The sequence below is a fragment of the Oncorhynchus masou genome, chromosome 32 (assembly GCF_036934945.1).
Source record: "Oncorhynchus masou masou isolate Uvic2021 chromosome 32, UVic_Omas_1.1, whole genome shotgun sequence".
In the NCBI taxonomy this organism is placed as follows: domain Eukaryota; kingdom Metazoa; phylum Chordata; class Actinopteri; order Salmoniformes; family Salmonidae; genus Oncorhynchus; species Oncorhynchus masou.
This window is the reverse complement of record NC_088243.1, coordinates 27,596,543-27,621,663: the sequence shown is the minus strand read 5'-3', so window position 1 is coordinate 27,621,663 and position 25,121 is coordinate 27,596,543. Positions and strand designations below refer to the sequence as shown.

Genomic DNA, 25,121 nt, shown 5'->3' with positions numbered 1-25,121 from the left:
CTCCATCCCATGCGTTGTCAGCGCAACTTACTGACCCAATGCATACACAGTATAGGCAATCTATAAACACCTCCCCCCAACGCCTCCATGCCTGTATGAACCCGTGTGAGGAAGGGAGAACTTAAAGGCCCAAGTTAACGGGATCAATAAACATATTATGTGCGGTTGTTAATGGAAATGTCATCAGCAGAATCCTCACAGCTCTATCGAACGATGAGCCAATCTCGCTTACTCTCTAAACCACTCACATGTAGAATAGCAGAAAGTTTCAAGGAGTGTTAAGTAGGTTACAGTTGCAACCATTCAAAAAAACCTGACCAAATTTTCTAGACGATTAAATTTAACTGCCCTTCATCCCAGGATTGAGGAAGAGGAAGAAAAAACCTGTTATGATGGACTTAGAGAAGCAGGGGTTTGGGGAAAGAGGAGAGCTTTGAGGATGAGTAACACATAAACATTTACTGCGTGGTGTCTCGTCTAGCCACTAGCCATCTGTATAGCCTTTAATAATCTCCTCGTTATTGAGTTACCATAAAGCCAGGCAGGTTTCTCTCTAAATCCTGTATCAGTGGTTGATTGACCGTGACGCTGACCATACAGGGCCTTCAGAATAGATTCATACCCCTTGACTTATTCCACATTTTGTTGTGTTACAGCCTGAATTCTAACTTGATTAAATTGTTTTTATTCTCTCACCCATCTACACACAGTACCCCATAATGACAAAGAGAAAACATGTTTTTAAACATTTTTGCACATTTATTGAAAATAAAAAACAGAAATATCACACCCCTGAGTCAATACTTTGTAGAAGCACCTTTGGCAGAGATTACAGCTGGTCATCTTTCTTGATATGTTTCTAAGAGCTTTCCACACCTGGACTGTGCCACATTTGGCCATTATTCTTATCAAAATTCTTCAAGCGCTGTCAAATGAAATGTTGATCATCGCATTTTCAGGTCTTGCCTTAGATTTTCAAGCAGATTTAAGTCAAAACTGTAACACTCAGGAACATTCATTGTGTTTTTGGTAAGCAACTCCACTTTTGGCCTCGTGTTTTGGGTTATTGTCCTGCTGAAATTGTGATTAATCTCTCAGTGTCTGGTGGAAAGCAGACTGCTCCAGAGAGCATACAGGTCATAGTGGTGGGTAGTATATGTAGCTTTGGTGACAAAACAGATGGCACTGTGATAGACTGCATCCAATTTGCTGAGAAGAGTTTTGGAGGCTATTTTGTCAATTACATCGCCGAAGTCAAGGATCAGTAGGATGGTCAGTTTTACGAGGGTATGTTTGGCAGCATGAGTGAAGGATCCTTTGTTGCGAAATAGGAAGCCAATTCTAGATTTCATTTTGGATTGGAGATTCTTAATGTGATTCTGGAAGGAGAGTTTACAGTCTAACCAGACACTTAGATTTTGTAGTTGTCCACATATTCTAGGTCAGAACCGTCCAGAGTAGTGATGCTGGACAGGCGGGCAGGTGCGGGCAGTGATCGGTTGAAGAGCATGGATTTAGTTTTACTTGCATTTAAGAGCAGTTGGAGGCCACAGGATGAGTGTTGTGTGGCATTGAAGCTCATCTGGAGGTTAGTTAACACAGTGTCCAAAGAAGGGCCAGAAGTATACAGAATGGAGTCGTCTGCGTAGAGGTGGATCAGAGAATCACCAGCAGCAAGAGCGACATCATTGATATATACAGAGAAAAGAGTCGGCCAGAGAATTGAACCCTGTGGCACCCCCATAGAGACTGCCAGAGGTCCAAACAACAGGCCCTCCGATTTGACACACTGGACTCTGTCTGAGAAGTAGTTGGTGAACCAGGCGAGGCAGTCATTTGAGAAACTAAGGCTGTTGAGTCTGCCGATAAGAATGTGGTGATTGACAGAGTTTAAAGCCTTGGCCAGGTTGGTGAATACAGCTGCACAGTATTGTTGTCGATGGAGGTTATGATATCGTTGTACACCAAGTCACTCAGATCCGTTATACAGTATCATCACATGGTCCCTCCTATCATTGCTATGCGGAGGATACTCAACTACTTTTCTCCTTCCCCTCTTCTGACACCCAGGTGGTGACACTCATCTCTGCTCGACTGGCAGATATCTCAACTTGGATGTTGGCCCACCACCTCAAGATCAACATTAACAAGAGAGAGCTGCTCATCTTTCAGTGAAAAGACTGCCCGTTCAAAGACCTCTTCATCACTGTTGACAACTCCAGTGTCGCCCTCCCAGAGTGCAAAGAACCATGGCGTGACCCTGGGCAACACCCTGTCGTTCTCTGAAAACATCAAAACAGTGGCTTGCTCCTGCAGGTTCATTCTCTACAACATCCATAAAGTACAACACTACCTCACACTGGAAGCGGCGCAGATTCTAATCCAGGCACTTGTCATCTCCTGCCTGGATTACTACAACTCGCGGTTGGCTGGGCTCCCAGCTTGTGCTTTCAAACCCCTGCAACTTATCCATAATGCTGCAGCTCGCCTGGTTCTCAACCTTTCCAAGTTCTCCTGTCACCCTGCTCCCCCGAAACACTCCACTGGCTTCCATTTGAAGCTTGCATACCATACTCCCCAAACTCTAGTCTCTTTCGCCTTCCCACCCCTATGGGAGGGCAGCTCCCACTCAGTCCAGTCCAAGCTCTTCTCTGTCCTGGCATCACAATGGTGGAACCAGCTTCCCCCCTGAAGCTAGGACATCAGAGTCCCTGCCCATTTTCTGAAAGAACCCTGAAACCATCAAAGAGTATCTTAAATACTGATTCAATATTGATAATTGTATGTGTGGGGTACAGAGATGAGGTAGTCATTCAAAAATCATGTTAAACACTATTATTGCACACAGAGTGAAAACATGTGAGTTATTATGTGACTTGTTAAGGACATTTTTACTCCTGATCGTATTTAGGCTTGCCATAACAAAGGGGTTGAATTCTTATTGACTCAAGACATTTCAGATCTTCATACTTTTTTGAAATGTAATTTTTACCCCTTTTTGTGATATCCATTTGCTAGTTTCAGTCTTGTCCCATTGCTGCAACTCCGGTATGGACTCGGAAGAGGCGAAGATCGAGAGCCATGCGTCCTCCGAAACACGACCCTGCCAAGCCGCACTGCTTCTTGACACACTGCTTGCGTAACCTGGAAGCCAGCCACACCAATGTGTTGGAGGAAAAACCGTACTGGCGACCAAAGTCAGCGTGCATGCGCCCGGCCCGCCATAAGGAGTCGCTAGAGCGCAATGTGACGGCCAAACCCTCCCCTAACCCGGACGACGCTGGGCCAATTGTGCACCGCCTCATGGGTCTCCCGGTCGCGGCCGTGCAACACAGCCTGGGATCGAACCCGGGTCTGTAGTGACGCCTCAAGCACTGCAATGCTGTGCCTTAGACCGCTGCGCCACTCGGGAGAGCTTTTCATGTTTTATGAATTTGATAAAAAATTGACAAACTTTGACATTACTGGGTATTGTGTGTACGCCAGTGACACAACATGACACAACATTTAATACATTTTAAATTCAAGCTGTAACACAGCAAAGTGTGGAAAAAGTCAAGTGAATACTTTCTGAAGGACATATAGTTCCTGAGGCAACAGCAATACATGGTCATGGTCCATGTCATCTGAGCTGGTGGTGAGGCATTACCTTTATACCACGTGTCTTCTTCTCTGTATCTGGCAGGGTGGCTGTACCTGTTTGGGCTCAGGCTACAGTAGCTCTTATGAAAAGTTGATGTTTGACCCAACGGAGAGGAGGTATACTTTCCTCAATGTCGTAGCCAGGATATTAGGCCTCTTATGAATATAGTGATGTGAGTAATGTAATATCTGCAACAGTACTGCCCTATCAGCAGCGCACCAAGCATTTTCTGATGTCTGTGTCAAATAGAGTCTCAGTGACTGGCTGACCTACTGTATGAGTGTTATTGTTACCATGGTGATTTTAACTCACAGCTGAAATGGAGAGAACAGGACAGGGGGAAATAAACATTATCACCCTTTAGTTCAATTAAAGTCCGCTATCAATATCTCACAACAAACACAAAAGAGATTTTAAATATATGAAAACATATTTAAGTAAATTAGAAGCCGTAAAGTGAAATGGATCATGTGCTCTGTGTATTCATAAAATGAATGGATTCATTGCACTGTGGAAAAGAATAATAATGAAAAACATATTTTGGTTGATTTAACAAATGAGAATTTGACAGCGTACTGTACGTCTAAAATGAAAGCTAGATTGAATTAGCACATCCCTGTGCTGGAGCGCAGGGACTTTCTCGTTAAACAGACCCATTTATTTGAGAGCGATTGCTACGAGGCCTAATTCCCACTGCAATCGAAATCCACTAACATGCATGAAAGGTGTAGAAGCAGATTCATCATAACCATGTTTTTTAATTTGACAACTCCTATCTAAAAGTCATTTAACAAACGGTATGCACTTCGGTGAAAAAGAGGGTTTGATATAATCAGTTTGACTCATTAAAATACAACACTTCTGGTTAGGAGGATGGTTGTCGTCAAGAGAGCATGAATAAATTCAACAGTAATGTGACTACAGTCTGTTCTGATGAGCAAAAACAGAAACTGTGGGTTACATCGAACATCATACCCCTGGCACAGGATGTTAGCATTGGACCAACTGCTTTCTGTTCAAGGTATCACATAGGCTTGTGTGCCACAGTTTAAACTAATTGAGGGGAGATGAATTGGAGTTGATGAGGAGACAGTGTTGTGATTCCATTGTTGTTTGATTTGAGTGGTGATTGAGATTCTCCTTTCAGTCCTGGCAGACTCTGCTGACTGAATCCATTATATTCAGCCCTGATCAGCTCATATTGCACGAACCAGGGGCCTTCGCTTTCCTAATAAAAGACTCCCAGATCCCATCACTATTTTTCCACTCGGTCACACTAACTGGGGGAAATCGACCAAATCCAGCAGCTTGGATGGGGTGGCCATGTGGCCCACACCTGTACCATGATGCAGAGAGAGGGGGAACGAAGGAGGGAGGAGGACCATGAAAGGATTAAGACATCCATAACCTGCAGGTGTGTCTTGTTAGTGTTTGGCTGTGATTGTCTGGTGCTGTGTGGTCATCTCCCAGAAGGCAAAGCAGTAACCTGTCACACCACACATGCCATCAGGCAACGGCTCCTGCTCCCCTTCTTTAGATACAAAGAGGACCATCAGCCAGCATATCTAATGTGAACATGGCCCCACAGATATGGGTAGCCTAGGGGAGGACACTTTTAAGAGAGAGCCATTGACACACTCTCAGGTAAAGACTGATACATGAGCTAAGAGGTACAGCACAGACATGTCAACAGTCAAAGATGCGAATCATTTGTCTGACAGATAAAATGGCCATGTTTGTTTCGTCTTACTTGGATTATGGTTTCCCCTTCTGTATTTCCTTATTCTGAAGGTAGAACTGGTTGGTTGTCATGGGACTGTACTGAGTAGGGTTGTAAATGCAGGTCAGCTGGCACTGGAATGTCGTGATTCTACGTTAATAGAATTACCTTTCCCCCTGGTTCTCACATCATTTTCTCCACTTGAGTCAAGGAGCTCACATCATCATGGCCATGAATTAGTGTGTGTGAAGAACTGCAGCACAAATGGCAAACAAAAGGCAAAGGGGCTTGCTGTTAATGATGCTGCTTGCAATACAATCAATGAGATCTCTAACCCTGTGAGGATGACAATTATGCTGACATGCTCCACCCTCGGGCCCAACAGGCTGAAGAACACCTGTGGTGTACTTTGTCCACGGTTCCCTACCAGACTCATAGTAGGGCAATACGAGCTGCTGTGACAACACAGCTGAGGGTAAAAGACAAGAGAGAGCAGGGTATGATTGGCAGAGAGAGGAGAGGCGAATAGATGCAGTACTACTGAGGGGAGGCATCTGAGATCTAGAGTGGGAGAGAGGAGAAGTACCGTTAATTGCCCTGAGCTTGATGCTGTCAGAAGCACCCAGCAAGCAGATCAGATAGGCTTTCACCAGTTGTATTATGTCATTGTGTGAGACTGATTACTTCCACAGTGGGAGGTAAATGCCATTCCAGAACACTTCATAGTGTCTCCCAATTAGCTCTCCACACAGCAACAGTAATCCCACGCAGTATGCTCTTCTAATGTCAATCTGCACTCTTCTCCTGGCTCTGTACGTGGCTCGTCGTTGGAAATAAAGAGCTGAGAGTAGCAGATATTATTATTGTACAGCACGGAAATATCCATTATGAAATCTCCAAAAGTAAAACACATTTCAGTTGCTTTAAAGCACTGCCTCTGTGTGTAGTTACTAGAGGGTCGGTTATCTGCGGTAGACATGCAAATCCTATTGAAGCTGGTAGATGTTTCTCCTTTATCCACTGGGGGGCACTAGAATGGAGCAAAATATACAATTCTCACTTCAGCGCAAGTACAGGCCACAGTTAATCAATTCCAAGCAAATTAATGGGAATGGTATTTACAGTGTAATAATAATGACCATCATTATAAACACAATCATTTTGTTGTACTCAATGTGAACATTTACAGAGACATTGGGGAGGACCTCTGGTGTGTACAAGCCGTTATAACGTGACAAGTGTAATGAGTGTGAAAGGAACAATTAGCCTGAAGCCAAAACTGTACTTGATCTATGATGAACAACAGTAAATGGCCTCCTGCACTATGCTCAAGGACAGTGTTTACTAGAAAAGTTGACTGGCTCTGAGAATTGACCAAAAAGTGAATGCTGGATGATTTATGAACGTGACATAGACATAGACATAGCTGGAGTTTGCCTTACAGTACTTACTGGGCCAGTGTTTGTCAGTAAAAGTCATTGGATCAGATAATTGAGTAAAAAGAGACAGATGGTGGCAGCGTTTACTGCTGATTACATGGAGGTCATAAAAGTATCTTCACTAGGAGAGGGGATGACCAGGCCAAGTACATAAAAACACCCAGAGCTTGAATCCTGAAGGGAATTCTTCTGCAGCCTGGGACTCACCAGGCTGCTGTACAGAGGAGACAGTCTACCACTGCATATCTAGATTGATTAAGAAGAAATGTTCTTCTTAATGATTTCATAGGGTCCTCCTTCCCTGTACCTTCTCGGGTCTTCTCGGATCACTGGAGAAAGTAAACTTCTATAGGGAAAACAACGTCTATAGAATATCCATGGAAGATTGAGGTGTATCTTACATGTCCTCAAGTCAGTTGACATTATTGTAACTAGGGACATATTCACTGACATTTCGCTGAATGTAACATTTTCCACAGCACAAGACCATTGGTTGAGAGAGGACTGCATACTGTAGTGTAGTGTATATCTGTATGGTGCAGTAAATATAAATAGTATGTGCTGATGTAGGGCCATGCGCAGTGATGTCCAACAACACAAGGACACAAGAGAAGCAAATTCCTTTTCTGAACTTGCTGGACTATGCAAAATTGACTTCTCCAACAAATGTTATACTGTATGAATCAGCTCTGGTCAGGTTGGTTCAGACAGGGGGTCCTTTGGGGATAACATGGCACATCCGAAGATGGCAAATGTTCATTTGGATTACTAGTGTTTAAGTCAGTACTTATTATACCATGTAGCTAACACTAGACACACTATTCACTGAGGACTGAGTTCATAAAGGCTCAACACCTTACGGTGCAAAAACTTTGTAAGGTTACATCTGAACTATATATTATTAATGTATATATAAACGATATATATTATAAACTATATATATATAAAAGTATGGTGTATGGGCCTGTCTGAAGACAGGGGCCTTAGACAGTGTCTACTGATCACACTGAAGTAGAGTATTTGTCCGGGAAGCTTGCAGGTCAGGCAATCAATATTCCAATTGCAGGTAGATTCTAGGGCCGTTGAACCGTTGAACATCAATCAATATGGTTGTCAAAACAAGTTGCACCACAGGTACAAGGTAGGGTCTGGAACACTGCAAGACTTGCAAATCTAAAGCATGGTATTTAGAATAGCCATTATACTGCATAAGAAACATTAACAAAGTATATTTGAGTCAACGCATATGTGTGAATGTAGACTTTCTTTCTTTTCAGAATAGGCCCTTGCAGTCAGCAAGGAGTGGTCACCCTAGGGATATTAGAAAAGACATCTTGGGTTAATTAAATGTTTTATTACATAAGTGAAGGAATGTGTTCAGAACAACTACTTTGTTATTTACTGTAAAATGTAGCTGTAGCTATTTCAATCGAGTGATATGCCAACTCAACCTATCAAAACGTGACTAGAATGACAGTATAAATGAGGTTGCAATAATATGATATATTCGCTATGGTTGCATCCCACTGTAACCTTCTCAGAAGACAATGGCATGTAGTCACCTAGTATAACTTTGAACCTTTTCTGCGGGATAATTACAGAAGGGTGTTGTTGTGGTAGGTGAAAGCATGTAATGCTGGTTGGGTTTACCATGGCATGGCTTGAAGCCTGATAACATGGACAGAGGAACATCCAAGGCCTTATCAAATCAGGCAGGTGTAGTTTCAGCTTGGTTGGACTCTAATGTACAGATGGATCCTGTTCTGTTTCAATTTGGACAAAATGGCCTGAACAATGAGAGTCGGAGAGCTGCTCCGTCACATCATGGGCTCCTGCTCTGCCAGCAGACTGAATCATACCATGTAGTGAAACTGAAGAGAAGTGAAAGAGAATGAATAGTGCGGAAATTAGCATAATCAACTCCCATCAGTCCTCTTGATGCTATTAGCTGAGACGTAGTGCTCCATGGCGTGGCGCTCCCTCCCTCAGCCTGATCTGCCCATGCAGCTTTAATGCTCTCTGATCTTCCTGCGACTTGGCATTCACAGCCATTAAAATCCTATCCTGTGAAGCAAGGTGCATCAGACGTAAATGGAGACCGACTCTGGCCATTTGGTTTGTGTTTCCCCTTTCATTTGGTTTGAGAGCCACCATGGCTCTGCAGGGCACTGCCGTCATAGAAGAGGTCAGGTCTGGACGTTATGACCCATTCATATTCACCTAGATCATGTCAAGTGTTGTGGGCAGATCACACCCTCTCCCTGGACAGATTGTCCCTGGTTTAATGTTGATTAGCAGAGTGTGAAGGAAGTGCAAACTTCTGAGGCAGGCCGGCCGGTGGAAAAATATTAGTCATCCTTCTTTGGACAGTGGAGTGCTCTCTAACTGCACATACAGCGGGTGTTACTAATGGCTCAGTGTTTACACTCACTGTCTGTCACGCATTACTAAACACATGAGTGTATGTATGGAAAGACATTTTTACATATTTTCATTGAATTTGTTATATCAATATATATATATTATTTTATATCAATACTACAATGAACACAGCATCGTACACCGCCCTCCCCACCCACACAAAATGTTCATACAGTGCCTTCAGAAAGTACTAATACCGCTTGACTTACAGTATTCCACATTTTGTTCTGTTACAGTCGGAATTCAAACTTGATGTTTTTTCTCACCCATCTACAGTACACAGAACAGCCCATAATGACAAAGTGAAAACATGTTTTTAGATTAAAAATTAAAATCAAATACAGAAATATCTAATTTATCTGATTCACACCCCTGAGTCAATACTTTGTAGAAACCCTTTTGGCAGCAATTACAGCTGTGAGTCCACACCTGCATTGTGCAACATTTGCCCATTATTCTTGAAACATTTCTTCAAGCTCTGTCAAATTGGTTGTTGTCATCGCTAGACATCCATTTTCAGGTCTTGCCATAGCTTTTCAAGTAGATTTACATCAACACCTGTTGTTCAGCATAAGAAGTGAATTGGTTTGCCAATTTTTTTTTTGCAGTATTACTTTTGAGCTGTTCGATGGGGTTCAAGTCCAGGCTCTGGCTTGGCCACTCAATGACATTCAGAGACTTGTCCCGAAGCCACTCCTGCATTGTCTTGGCTGTGTGCTTAGGGTCATTGTCCTGTTGGAAGGTGAACCTTCGCCCCCAGTCTGCGGTCCTGAGAGCTCTGGAGCAGGTTTTCATCAAGGATCTCTCCATACTTTGCTCCTTTCATCTTTCCTTCGATCCTGACTAGTCTCCCAGTCCTTGCAACTGAAAAACATTTCCACAGCATGATGCTGCCACCACTAAGCTTTATTGTAGGAATGGTGCCAGGTTTCCTCCAGACGTAACGCTTGGCATTCAGGCAAGATAGTTAAATTTTGGTTCCATCAGACCAGAGAATCTTGTTTCTCATGGTCTGAGAGTGTTTAGGTGCCTTTTGGCAAACTCCAAGCGGGCTGTCATGTGCCTTTTAATGAACAATGGCTTTGTATGGCCACTCGACCATAAAGGCTTGATTGGTGAAGTGCTGCAAAGGTGGTTATCCTTCTGGAAGGTTCTCCCATCTCCACAGAGGAACTCTCGAGCTCTGTCAGTGACCATCGGGTTTTTGGCCACCTCCCTGACCAAGGCCATTCTCCTCCGATTGCTCAGTTTGACCAGACGGCCAGCTCTAGGAAGTGTCTTGGTGGTTCCAAACTTCTTCCATTTTAGAATGATGGAGGCCATTATGTTCTTGGGGACCTTCAATGCTGCAGAAATGTTTTGGTACCCTTCCCCAGATCTGTGCCTCGACACAATCAAGTCTTGGAGCTCTATAGACATTTCCTTCCACCTCATGGCTTGATTTTTGCTCTGCCATGCACTGTCATCTGTGGGACCATATATAGACAGGTGTGTGCCTTTCCAAATCATGTCCAATCAATTGAATTTACCACAGGTGGACTCCAATAAAGTTTTAGAAACATCTCAAGGATGATCAATTGAAACCGGGTGCACCTGAGTTCAATTCCGAGTCTCATTGCAAAGGGTCTGAATACTTATGTTAATGAGTTATATCTGTTTTTAATAAACATGCATCCTGGGGTACTGTGTGTAGATTAATGTAGGAATGAGGAAAAATAATATTTCAATCCATTTTAAAATAAGGCTGTGACGTAACAAAACGTGTAAAAAGTCAAGGGGTCTGAATACTTTCCGAATGCACTGTAGGCACCCAGCTAGAACCCTGTGTTCTGTGCATGTGTGGGGTCCGATATGACCTTGAGGCTATTGGCTGCTGATGGTCTCCTCGAAAATGTCCTGGAGAGAGGATGGAAGTTTCATGCCAATAATCTTCCGTAGCGTAGGATTGATGCATTGATGGATCTATAAAAGAGGAGCATGATCTGGTTAACTCCATAGACCCTGAGGCAACACAGGAAGTGCAAGAGTGTTGGATGTGTGAGCACTCGCTCTCTACATCGGTGCACCAGCACAGCCCACTGTCAATGTGGACCTCCAGGTACTTGTAAGAGTTCACCTGCTCAATGTTCTCTCTGTGTACCACAATGGGGCTGTGGCCCCCAACGGACTTAGGGTCAATGATCATCTCCTCAGTTTTTTTCACATTCAGTTGTAGGTGATGTTCATTATGCCGTCTGGTGAATCCTTCAAACTCTGCCTTGTACCCGTTGGTGTCAAAGCCTTTGTTTAAGAGCCCTAGGACATCGGTGTCGTCCGAGAACTTAACCACGTAGTCGTTTGTATACAGCGTGAAGAGGAAAGGGTAACAGAGAATAGGGGAATACCATTACAAGTGTGAATCATTTTGAATAAGATGAGTTTTGTGGTGGAAGCATCATGTTATGAGTACACTTGGTGCCGGCTGGGGAGTATGTTACGATCAAAAGAAAAATGAAAGGAGCAAAGGATAGGTAAGAAGTTAGAGGAAAACAAGCCATAGTCTACTGAAAAGCTAACCCTGGATAGTTATATGTTTCAGTGTAACAATTACACAAATTCTAATGCCAAAGAGACACCAGAATAGCTTTCCAAGAGGTGTTGAGTGTTCATGAATGGATCTTGTAGTCCCAGTCCTGACCTAAATCTGCTTGTAAATCAGTGACAAGAATTGAATATTGTTGTCCATTAATGAATCCCAATCAAATTTACTGAGCTTGAGTATTTTTGACAAAAGCAATGGATATGTTGCCATTAAAGTCATGCAAGGCTAGAAGAATCTTTTTCAAAATGATTCACAGCTGTAATGGCTGCCAAAGTTGCTTCCACCACATGTAAGGGGTGTGTAACTGGTGCAGGGAAGTCAGACACAAGAGAGCAGAACTAGGTAATAGCCGGAGCAGTTTAATACCAAAACCAACGGCATCAAGAAAATAACAACATGGGTACAAACCCCGACACCCACCAGTCAACATGCGCACAAGCACTTACAAACAAACAATACCACACAAAGACATGGGGGGAACAGAGGGTTAAATACACAACAAGTAATGAGGGAAATGAAAATCAGGTGTGTGGGAAAACAAGACAAAACAAATAGAAAATGAAAAATGGATCGGCGATGGCTAGAAGACCGGTGACGTCGACCGCCGAACACCGCACAAACAAGGAGAGGAACCGACTTCAGCAGAAGGCGTGACACCACATATTAACTATGGGGTGTGGAACTCTAGGGGCAGTATTTCATTTTTGGATTAAAAAAACGTTCCCGTTTTAAACAAGATATTTTGTCACAAAAAGATGCTTGACTATGCATATAATTGACAGCTTTGGAAAGAAAACACTCTGACGTTTCCAAAACTGCAAAGATATTATCTGTGAGTGCCACAGAGCTGATGCTACAGGCGAAACCAAGATGAAACTTCAAACAGGAAATGAGCAAAAATTTTGAAGCGCTGTTTTCCAATGTCTCCTTATATGGCTGTGAATGCGCCAGGAATGAGCCTACAATTTCTGCCGTTTCCCCAAGGTGTCTGCAGCATTGTGACGTATTTGTAGGCATATCATTGGAAGATTGACCATAAGAAACCACATTCACCAGGTGTCCGCCCGGTGTCCTGCGTCGAAATTGGTGCGTAAACTTCAGCTGCAAGTATTTTTCCATGTAATTCAGAGGAGAAAGCAGACTTCCACGAATGATATATCAATGAAGAAATATGTGAAAAACACCTTGAGGATTGATTCTAAACAACGTTTGCCATGTTTCAGTCGGTATTATGGAGTTAATTTGGAAAAAAGTTTGGCGTTTTGGTGATTGAATTTTCGGGGTTTTTTTGTTAGCCAAACGTGATGTACAAAACGGAGCGATTTCTCCTACACAAACAATCTTTCAGGAACAACTGAACATTTGCTATCTAGCTGAGAGTCTCCTTATTGAAAACATCCAAAGTTCTTCAAAGGTAAATGATTTTATTTGAATGCTTTTCTGGTTTTTGTGAAAATGTTGCCCGCTAAATGCTACGCTAAATGCTACGCTAGCTATCAATACTCTTACACAAATGCTTGTTTTGCTATGGTTGAAAAGCATATTTTGAAAATCTGAGATGACAGTGTTGTTAAGAAAAGGCTAAGCTTGAGAGCTAGCATATTTATTTCATTTCATTTGCGATTTTCATAAATAGTTAACGTTGCATTATGGTAATGAGCTTGAGGCTATATTCACGATCCCGGATCCGGGATGGGTACTATCAACATTTTAATTTCTTATTTTTGTATTCATTTGTAAAATGTTCTATAATTTTTATTTGACTTTGAAAAAGAGGAGCAAAATGTGTAGATCTATAGGAAATAAATCTAGCCTTGCACGGCTCTTTTTAGATTACATTTTAAGGCAGCAAAATGTGAAGATTGTACAAGGGGTGTGTAGACTAGCGGCTGTATGTAGAAGCATGCACATGCAATCCCGCCTTCATGAAGTGCATTAACATCCCCAAAAATTGTTGATATAAAAATGGTTTAATTATTGATATCAAATATGTAATTATTGCTATAAACAAATATATATATATATATCAATATAAAAATGTTATGAATATATGTTAAAACGTCCATGTGCTTTATGCTACTCAGGGAAACATGTAGACATATTGAATTTCTTTCTCAAGCACATTCTCAAGTCTGTGTATGGACATTGCACATTTTCACAGGCTTCTCATTTATAAACCATAAGTAAAGCATTAAGATTTCTTGATTTAATTCCTTCCCCCCAAGACATGTTTTCACACTTGCACAAAATTGAGTGCACTAGACAAATTAGGTCAGTGTATCCAGAAATTATATGAAATGAACAAATCTAATACATTAAGTGTGCACAGTAGTGAATCCTTGCAGAAGCTTAAAGCCCTGCAGTTTGGTTTCATAAGGAGTGAGGGAAAGCCAGCCACAGTGCTCAGTCGACAGCTCCGTTTCCTACTTGCTGAGACTGCTCACACACGCTGGCTGGGCTACTGTACGTGAGTAAAACAGTGATTGGTCATGGGCTCTGCCAGTCAGTGAACAAATCCCCTCTGACTTCCTCTCCTCCTTTCCTGATGCAGCGTGGGAGGAGAGGGAGGGGCGTGGATCTGCCTTCTCTCAGCCACTGAGCCTCTCTCAGCCTGCCTCCGCTTGCTCTTTAGCTCAGCTCGTCACCTGCCCTTGAGTTCCTGTGGATAGATGAGACTGAGTGGAAGCCGTTCTGTAGTCTGGCTCTTCTAAACCCTATCTCTGCTGTATTTTTTATCTCAGGGCTGTTTTCATAATTTTTTTATCCTCTCTGCTCTGGGGCTGTAGTGGAGTTGGGTGGAGTGGAGCATTTGTCCCTGGGTGGCAGAGCTCCAATGGGAGGCAGCTCTGCCTCTGGCTGGGACAGGGGATGCTGAACGGGGGGAGGGAGGGCCTGTTTCAGCTGGGACAGCAGCTCCAGCAGCAGGGGGAGTACCAGGCCGCCCTACACTGCTTCCTCAGCTCTCTGCTGGGGTTGAGGCATGTGCAGAGCTTTACCTCGCTGCCCAACTGCCTGCATCAGGTGAGCCAACGACCTTGATGTCTAGATGATCACTCTCTCTCCAACACACATGTATACATGCACATACACGCACAAAAATACAGAAAGGCATACGGTAGATGCATGTTTGCGCACACAAACATCCAGGGTCAACAGACAAATGCACACACTTGTGGTGTACATACATATGAGCACACAGACACAAAACACACTCACCACAATACTGATACCATACATACTGTAACATACAGTACTGACACTTTCACTGATTCGCAAATGCATCCTGTTACTCATACTGTACATTACCATATACTATACAGACACAAGTCACACCATACATACCAATACAACCTTCACCAATGTGAAACGTCATGTTGCCACTCACAGCACAGGATCAGCATGTTGCCTGTTGACAGTGCACGGTGCACGGTACACGGTACACAGTGCACGGTACACGGTGCACGGTGGAGAGAAGGAGTCTATCTGTCTGTCTAGCACAAGAACAGACAGAAAAATGTCAAATGGCTCTTTTGAATGTAAGTAATATGCCATAACGCCAAACTTGTAAATATGTAATCTGCTCTGCAAGAATAAGAGTGTTTGAACTGGTCCATGTATGGTGTATAATACAGTATGTCAGTATGGAATTACCTACAGTTCTGACAGAGAGGAGTTGTCCATTCCTCACCACAATATAGTAGCTGATATGAGAATAGTGGACTGAGAAGGCTCATACATGGAGATGTGAGTAGAATGCAGATAGTAAATTCATTGTGTAGCGTATTCATATCATACAATCCTGATATGTGTTTTCCTCTGTGATTACAGATTGCTGAACTCTTCATCTCCGAAAATAATTGTATCCTTTACACACCAACAGAGGCCTTGTGAAACCAAACCCCTAGCCCTTATCTGACCCCCACTTCCAGAGAACTATTAGTACTATCTTTGCATGAAAAGCCTACACCTGTGAGTATAATGGGGAACAGAAGATTGTTTCCCTTTTTGGTGGCAGCAGGCATGGTGAATTCCAGCACAAAATGTGATTTGACTGTACAGAGAATGCACTGTAGAAAGAGTGTCCTTGGGCCAGAATATAATCACGGCTTTGTCCCAGAATGCTCAAGATTTTGAATAGGGCTCAAACCCTGTGTCTTTCTCCTAAGAGGATTTGTAAGTGCTTATCTCCCCACAACACAGAGTATGAGAAAATGAATTAACCTGTATTCTGCAGTGGCTGTGTGTCACCACCACCGCCATTATCCACTATAGGCCAGTGCAGTATAGTGCTCAGATAAGATGGGTGTAGTGTTGCAGGATCTATAACCTCTTACCATGGCACTCCTATCTGTTACTGAGACACTGAAACACTTTACACACCAGGTCAACTTAACTGCCTCAGCAAGACCCAGCTCTTCACAACCCATCTCCCAAAATAGGTTGATTTACTGGGCTGACTTCATCAATAGAGCTATTCATAGTCTGCTCATGTCCTCAGAACTCATCTAGTTAAGAGGCTCATCGGTCATGGCAGGATTGTCTTTGGACATGAACCAGACACATAGGATCATGAATAATTATGGCAGATTTGTTAACAGTAACATTATATAAACTTTATAGGCAGAGGTCATGGGTTGCGTCTCCATGTGAGCTACTCTGACTACAGCAAGTATATCATTAACACTGTAATGATTTAAAGTAAATATTTTTATTCATTCACAAAGTAATTTGAGTTGTTCTTATGAAACTTTATGTGAAACTCAGTATGATCCAGACATGTATTTTTGTCGACACTGTAAGGGTTTTCCTCTGGTGAAAGAGAAGCGGACCAAAATGCAGCGTGGTAGTTATTCATGTTCTTTAATAAAGGAACTCGACATGAAATAGCTAACAAAATAAAACAATAAATGTGTGACAACCTAAACAGTCCTATCTGGTGAAAACACAGAGACAGGAACAATCACCCACAAACACACAGTGAAACCCAGGCTACCTAAATATGGTTACCAATCAGAGACAATGACTAACACCTGCCTCTGATTGAGAACCATATCAGGCAAGACATAGAAATAGACAAACAAGACATCCAACATAGAATGCCCACTCAGATCACACCCTGACCAACCAAAACATAGAAACATACAAAGCAAACTATGGTCAGGGTGTGACAGACACAGAGAACAGGCCAGAATAGTTGGATACATGACAGAGTCAGTTAGAGTCCCTGGTCCCTGAAGACAAATTAAACAGGATAGTCATGTGGCTGGGCAGAGCCAGAGTTGAACAATGCTCACTGGGTTGTACAGTTGAAGTCGGAAGTTTACATACACTTAGGTTGGAGTCATTAAAACTAATTTTTCAACCACTCCACAAATTTCTTGTTAACAAACTATAGTTTGGCAAGTCAGTTAGGTCATCTACTTTGTGCATGACACAAGAAACTTTTCCAACAATTGTTTAGACAGATTATTTCACTTATAATTCACAGTATCACAATTCCAGTGGGTCAGAAGTTTACATACACTAAGTTGACTGTGCCTGTAAACAGCTTGGAAAATTCCAGAAAATGATGTCATGGCTTTAGAAGCTTCTGATAGGCAAATTGACATCATTTGAGTCAATTGGAGGTGTACCTGTGGATGTATTTCAAGGCCTACCTTCAAACTCAGTGCCTCTTTGCTTGACATCATGGGAAAATCAAAAGAAATCAGCCAAGACCTCAGAAAAAGAATTGTAGACCTCTACAAGTCTGGTTCATCCTTGGGAGCAATTTCCAAACGCCTGAAGGTACCATGTTCATCTGTACAAACAATAGTACGCAGGTATAAACACCATGGGACCAAGCATCCGTCATACCGCTCAGGAAGGAGACGCCTTCTGTCTGCTATAGATGAATGCACTTTGGTGCGAAAAGTGCAAATCAATCCCAGAACAACAGCAAAGGATCTTGCTGGAGGAAACAGGTACAAAATTATCTATATCCACAGTAAGAATGAGTCCTATATCGACATAACCTGAAAGGCCGCTCAGCAAGTAAGAAGCCACTGCTCCAATACCTTTTGTCCTCTGGTCCTCTGGTCTTATGAAACAAAAATATAACTGTTTGGCCATAATGACCATCGTTATGTTAGAGGAAAAAGGGGGAGGCTTGCAAACTGAAGAACACCATCCCAACCATGAAGTATGGGGTAGCAGCATCATGTTGTGGGGGTGCTTTGCTGGAGGAGGGACTGGTGCACTTCACAAAATAGATGGCATCATGAGGGAGGGAAATTACATGGATATATTGAAGCAACATCTCAAGACATCAGTCAGGAAGTTAAAGCTTGGTCGCAAATGGGTCTTCCAAATGGACAATGACCCAAGCATACTTCAAAAGTTGAGGCAAAATGGCCTAAGGACAACAAAGTCCAGGTATTGGAGTGGCCATCACAAAGCCCTGACCTCAATCCTATAGAAAATGTGTGGGCAGAACTGAAAAAGCGTGTGTGAGCAAGGAGGCCTACAAACCTGATTCAGTTACACCAGCTCTGTAAGGAGGAATGGGCCAAAATTCAAGCTTGTGGAAGGCTACCTGAAACGTTTGACCCAAGTTAAACAGTTTAAAGGCAATGCTACCAAATACTATTTGAGTGTATGTAAACTTCTGTCCCACTGGGAATGTGATGAAAGAAATAAAAGCTGAAATAAATCCTTCTCTCTACTTTTATTCTGACATTTCACATTCTTAAAATAAAGTGGTGATCCTAACTGACCTAAGACAGGGAATTTTTACTCGGATTCAATGTCAGGATTTGTGAAAAACTGAGTTTAAATGTATTTGGCTAAGGTGTATGTAAACTTCTGACTTCAACTGTATTTGTGGAGGTTCTCATGGGATTGAGGGAGGTGAAGAGTCAGACTAATCTAGCTGACTGATGGAAACTCATAGATTCACAAGCACAGACTCCATAGCATCAAATGCCAGAATAATAACTCCCTGTTGCTGAAATTCTTCTCAGAGCTGCCAGAATTCAGAAGTGACCTCTGTCCCTCTGGCCAAAATCCATCTTGGCTCCATTTTGTTTATTGACATTTCTTCCATGGAAAGTATACTCATCTGTCAATTCAATTTCACTCTCAAATGATTTTGAAAGATTTGTGGAATCTGTGTGGGTAGCTGGATGGGTAGGATGACTGGCAGTGAAGGTGAACAGATCACGTGTCAGGTGACAGAGGAATGAATGAGACTGAGGCAGGAATTCCTTTAACCATAAAGTGGTATATTTACTGGGAAGTGTGGATTCATGCAGGCACAGAATGCCTGGATTAGATGGAGTTAAGGAAGAGAAAGCAATGAGATCTGCCGATGGCGATTTTCCTCCTTTTAATGAGTGGAGATCTGTCGGACATTTCCACCTGACCTAATTAAAGAGCCCCTGGCCCGGATTTAAAGAAATTTCAAAGCACGTTAATTTCAGATTGCACATTTCACTTTGGGCTAATTTCTGTAACTTGCTTGAGGCATCACGTGGTATTGAATGTTTTTTCATGAAAACGTAAAGAGATGGATTGAGTGGGTACAGTTAATATGCCAGGAAATACAATGCAGTTCTATCTGTTTGGTAATCCATACTGAATGTATTAGTTGTGAACGCATCTCCAGACATCTGATTTATTGGCCTGTGAAAAGCGCTGTGTCTGTAATGACCATCAACAGTCATTACATCAGTGGCCCAGTAAACCCTGGAGTTAACCCACAACTGTCTGTCATCAGCCCAATATGTCTACCTCAGCCGGGCTTTTATATACGAGCTATAGGGCTTCATTTTCGGCTGCCATTGAGCGAGAGCAATTATTTTCAAATACTAGAGCCAGGATTAGTAATTTACCTGTCTAATATGACCTTGCTTGCACTGAGCTGGGAAGGGTGGCAATATCAGAGGTGTGTCCTTAGAAATGTGCACCAAAGTGCCAATTTCAGTATGCACTGGTGAGGATATTTAAGAGCAACCGAAAGCTGGTTGAAGTGGTAACTGGGTTGGTTATGGCATTGATTTTGACAACGGAAGGGCAGCCTATCCAATCAGGACGCACAGTGGCCATATGGACATGGAACAAGAGGGATGTGCTTTTCGTGCCCGTAAACCTTGTATTGAGGTACATAAAAAACAAATGTTTTTGCCCATTTAGTTTAATTTGATTAAAAACCAAGCACAGCAATGAAGGCTGTTTTTCTGTCATGCCCAATGCATTCATCAAGTAGTTAAGACTATCGATAAAGTGTTTGGCTCATGAGACATTTAGAAATAAATCTTAATCACCAATGTTTTATTAAAAGATCAAGCTTGGCAGTTAAATGTCCATCATGGAATGAGAGATTAGATAATCTGGTGACACTCCTATTTAGATTGTGTTGTTGTTCTTTTCCTGTAACAACTGCTTGTTTTCCATTTCATTTCATTAACAAACTTTGCCTTCGTGCTTTTGCATTATTCACAATTCACATACAGCACCAGTCAAAGTTTGGACACACCTGCTCATTCAAGGGGTTTTCTTTATTTTTACTATTTTATACATTGTAGAATAATAGTAAAGACATCAAAACTATGAAATAACACATTATAACCAAAAAAGGGTTAAACAAATCAAAATAGATTTTAGATTCTTCAAAGTAGCCACCCTTTGCCTTGATGACAGCTTTGTACACTCTTAGCATTTGTGAGTAGGTGTGTCCAAACCTTTGACTGGTACTGTAGGTCTACCTGCAGTGCATACTCCATTCGGATACCCATGCCTCTTGTCCAGTCACCAAAGATATGGTCCTCCAAACGTAGGCTATTAAAAAATGTCAGTCCTATAATGCCATGTCAACAGTAGGCCTATGCTATATCTTGCTTATTGAGAACGTGCCTCACACATACAAAACAATTTGTGGGAGCCTAGTATTTTTTGTTTGAGGAGAAGTGTGATGCGTAAAGATATTTCGGCCTATACTCATTGAAACCAATTTCATCTATGTTGACTGTCAAAACACTGGAGCTGTGTTCGAATACCCATACTAACATACTGTATACTACATACTTAATGAGTATATACTACATACTTTATACTATTGGTTAATTGTAATATACTTTAAATGAACAGTATCCTTTCAGTTGAGCATACTAGCACTTCACCTGTCTACCGGCAGTTGATGCTGTCGCTATGCAACCTCTTGCTAGCTTGTTAGCGTAACAAATTACTATCTAGACATCATACGATTTCGGGTGTGTTCGTAAATTCAATCTGAAGGGCCAGAGCGCGCTCTGGGCATTCGCCGCTCTCGGAGCGTTCACACTGGATGCACACTGGATGCTTTGGCGGAGGTGTAGGGTTGATCCAAGCATTCTGACCTCACAACGGCAGTCAAGCGGGTTATATTCAATGGTGTTGAGCGTTCATAAATTCAACAGTTATTCTGCGCTCTGGCACACTCAGACGGGAGTGTTCTGAAATCGGAGTAGATAGCCAGAGCGAATTAACAATGTCCATTGAGAACGCACAACGACTATACCACTTAGCTAAATTAAGAATGACGTGAATAATCAAGTCAATAAACATTGGGTAGTTAGTTAGATAGCATATAGATAATACAATGGCACGTTCAATGTGTTAGTAACAAACTAACGTTAGTTTAGGTAGCTAGCTAACATACCGGTACATATTGCATACCGGTAGCATAATGCAATGCTATGCCGTTTTTCCTAGCCACCGTGCTTCTACACCTGCATTGCTTGCTGTTTGGGATTTTAGGCTGGGTTTCTGTACAGCACTTTGAGATGTCAGCTGATGTACGAAGGTCTGTATAAATAAATTTGATTTGATGATAAGGATAGCGTAGCTAACAAATTGTCGGCCAATGTAACTTATTTGAAAAGTTATTACTTTATTACATTGCTTAACATTTTCTTAACATTTGTCATAATAAGTTAAAATAATGAATTTGTATCCGCTCTCGTCGGACTTCGGCTGCATATTTCCGCCATTTACTTCAAATATGAAAATGTTGGGAAGTCGCGCTCATTTTCAGAAGAATTGCATTATGGGCCCTAAAAGCACAGAAATAGTGTCCAATGCTTGTATACATCATACACTGCCGTTCAAAAGTTTGGGGTCACGTAGAAATGTCTTTGTATTTGAAAGAAAGTATTTTTTTGACCATTAAAATAACATCAAATTGATCAAAAATACAGTGTGGACATTGTTAATGTTGTAAATGACTATTGTACCTGGAAACTGCAGATTATTTAGGCATACAGAGGCCCATTATCAGCAGCCATCTCTCCTGTGTTCCAATGGCACATTAGCTAATCCAAAGCAAACTGTTGGATTAGTTAGCTAATCCATCTGAAAACTGTTGTCTGATTAAAGAAGCAATAAAACTGTCCTTCTTTTGACTAGTTGAGTATCTGGAGCATCAGCATTTATGGGTTTCGATTACAGGCTCAAAATGGCGAGAAACAAAGACCTTTCATCTGAAACTTGTCAGTCTGTTCTTGTTCTGAGAAATTAAGACTATTCCATGCGAGAAATTGCCAAGAAACTGAAGATCTCGTACAACGCTGTGTACTACTAAAGTGGAAGATTTGTACAGGATAAAAGGGATCTTGAAGAAGGAAGGCTATCACTCCATTTTGTAACGCCATGTTATACCCTGTGGACGGCGCTTATTTGGAGCCAATTTCCTCCTACAACAGGACAATGACCCAAAGCACAGCTCCAAACTATGCAATAACTATTTAGAGAAGAAGCAGTCAGCTGGTATTCTGTCTATAATGGAATGGCCATCACAGTCACAGTATCTATTGAGCTGTGTTGGGAGCAGCTTCACCGTATGGTACGTAAGAAGTGCCCATCAAGCTAATCCAATTTGTGGGAGGTGCTTCAGGAAGCATGGGGTGAAATCTCTTCAGATTACCTCAACAAATTGACAACTAGAATGCCAAAGGTCTGCAAGGCTGTAATTACTGCAAATGGAGGATTCTTTGACAAAAGCAAAGCTTGAAGGACACAATTATTATTTCAATTAAAAATCATTATTTATAACCTTGTCAACGTCTTGACTATATTTCCTATTAATTTTCCAATCATTTCATGTATGTTTTCATGGAAAACAAGGACATTACTAAGTGACCCCAAACTTTTGGCATACTAACAATATCTATACTATGACCAATAAACATCCTAGATACTCAATTTCTGTCATAAATAGCACCGTAAGTGCAGTTAGTATGAGTATTCGAACACAGCTTTGATGTTTCTTTTACTGTTCTATTAGTTATGACTGTAGCCTATGACATTTCATAAACTGTAGTATCAATCCACAATGGTCTAGGATGAGTATATTCTGTGCCCCCAGCTGAATTGGAGTTGATGACAATGCAAAGACAGAACTTGAAACAACATCATGCAGTATTAAGCCACGAAACGAGTTGCAAAATGCATCATACCAACTGTATTTCTATATTTTGAAAGTTATATATCTTAGACTTGATTACTGACATAATGAAACAAATACCAAAATATATATTTTGTTGCGTGGAGTTTTTAAACAACTTCAATTCAAACATTATGGGTTCAAATACACATATACACTGAGTGTACAAAACATTAGGAACTTTCCATGACAGACTGACCAGCTGAATCCAGGTGAAACCTATGATCCCTTATTGATGTCACTTGTTAAAGTCCACTTCAATCAGTCTAGAGACGAAGGGGAGGAGATCACGTTGCAAAGCACCATACTGTGACACAATTTAGCAATAGGCTTTAGACAATTATAACTCAAAGGAAGTAAACTGAAAGAGAAATGTACTCTTCTGGAGTTGACTGTTTATTCAAAACAACACGAAAAGTCTAAAATGGCAATTGAGTTGGAATCTCTGAGTTGGATTTTACTCCATTTAGTGAAGTTTTAACCCCAAAAATATCAACACCATGACCAGAGTAGTTTTAACACAAAATGGGTGTGGGACCATATAAACTCCATTACATTTGACTCCATACGAGTTTAACTAACTCTTGCGATTTTACTGTGTAGTCATAAAAGTTAGCCTCTTTCCTTTCACATGGACAGTTATGTTCAGGATTTATAGGCTGCTGTCTTCATAGGCTACCATTTTGTTATGTTTTCGAAAGAGCAGGCTTACATGTGCCCTTAAAACTGGGCTCAAGGGAGTGGTGCAGGCAGAGGACTCTTTCTTAGTGACACCATGAGCGAGACCAGCTGCTGTGTTTTTCAGATCCAGGTCAAATCATTGGTTTGTTTTTTAGCTCTGACAGAGGTAGAAAGCTTTTACCAACATTCTGGTGGCCTGTATTCACTGTATACGACACATACTTAAAAAAAGCTTTCATTTGTATCTGTGCTACTTTAACAGAAGTCAATAGGTCACACAGAACAATTCAGAAATAGAACCAAGCAAAGGCTGGTCTCACGTGCAACAGAGAGCTGCTACTTTTAAGTAGGCCGTTTATGTCTGGGTTTATTTTAGGCACATTTTCCTTGCCAAGTGTAAATGGTGTTGACTTACAAAGGGATGTATTTATTTCAGTATGCAGAATGCCTTTGACAAAGTGAACAAACTCGGCTCCTGAGTCTATATTTAGGGAAAACACATATTTAGTGTGTTATTATGGAATCAGATACAAGAGACTCTGGCACATCAGCATGGACAAACAAGAGACTGTCCAGATTATTATAGTTCAGGCCTTCACAGAGAATCTTGGAATCTGTGATTACAGTCTCTTGCCTGTTTAGAATGTTGGAATCTATGATTACAGTCTCTTGCCTGTTTAGAATGTTGGAATCTATGATTACAGTTGCTTGTCTGTTTAGAATGTTGGAATCTATGATTACAGTTGCTTGTCTGTTTAGAATGTTGGAATCTATGATTACAGTCTCTTGCCTGTTTAGAATGTTGGAATCTATGATTACAGTTGCTTGTCTGTTTAGAATGTTGGAATCTATGATTACAGTTGCTTGTCTGTTTAGAATGTTGGAATCTATGATTACAGTTGCTTGTCTGTTTAGAATATTGGTGATGAGCTTGTTACTTGCTGAGGTCATGTTCAGGAACCATTAAAAACAACAACACATTGTAGTTGAGCCTGGCGACAGCACTGTTTCTGACTTCAACAACTGACTTAATCCCTGAGACAACTGATCCTTCACCTATATAAACAGACGGCAAGGCCCTGCAGTTCATTCAAGCTGAGAAGATGTTCTATGAGGTTGCTCTGATCGAGCTCACTGCTGTTCAGGGGAGCACAGGCAAGTACATCTAGATCTATACC

The 25,121-nt window shown here is 41.7% G+C and overlaps 1 protein-coding gene across 1 annotated transcript in view; it reads left to right on the top strand.

Moving 5' to 3' along the window:
• Nucleotides 1–3,081: 3,081 nt before the first annotated feature.
• Nucleotides 3,082–25,121, top strand: part of LOC135527178 (uncharacterized) — a 32,676-nt gene continuing 10,636 nt past the window's right edge. Inside the window, exons 1-5 of the mRNA XM_064955805.1 lie at nt 3,082–3,246; nt 3,686–3,759; nt 14,591–14,825; nt 15,633–15,663; nt 25,012–25,098. Coding sequence (XP_064811877.1) covers nt 3,082–3,246; nt 3,686–3,759; nt 14,591–14,825; nt 15,633–15,663; nt 25,012–25,098 — 592 coding nt within the window. The remainder of the gene's footprint in view (nt 3,247–3,685; nt 3,760–14,590; nt 14,826–15,632; nt 15,664–25,011; nt 25,099–25,121) is intronic.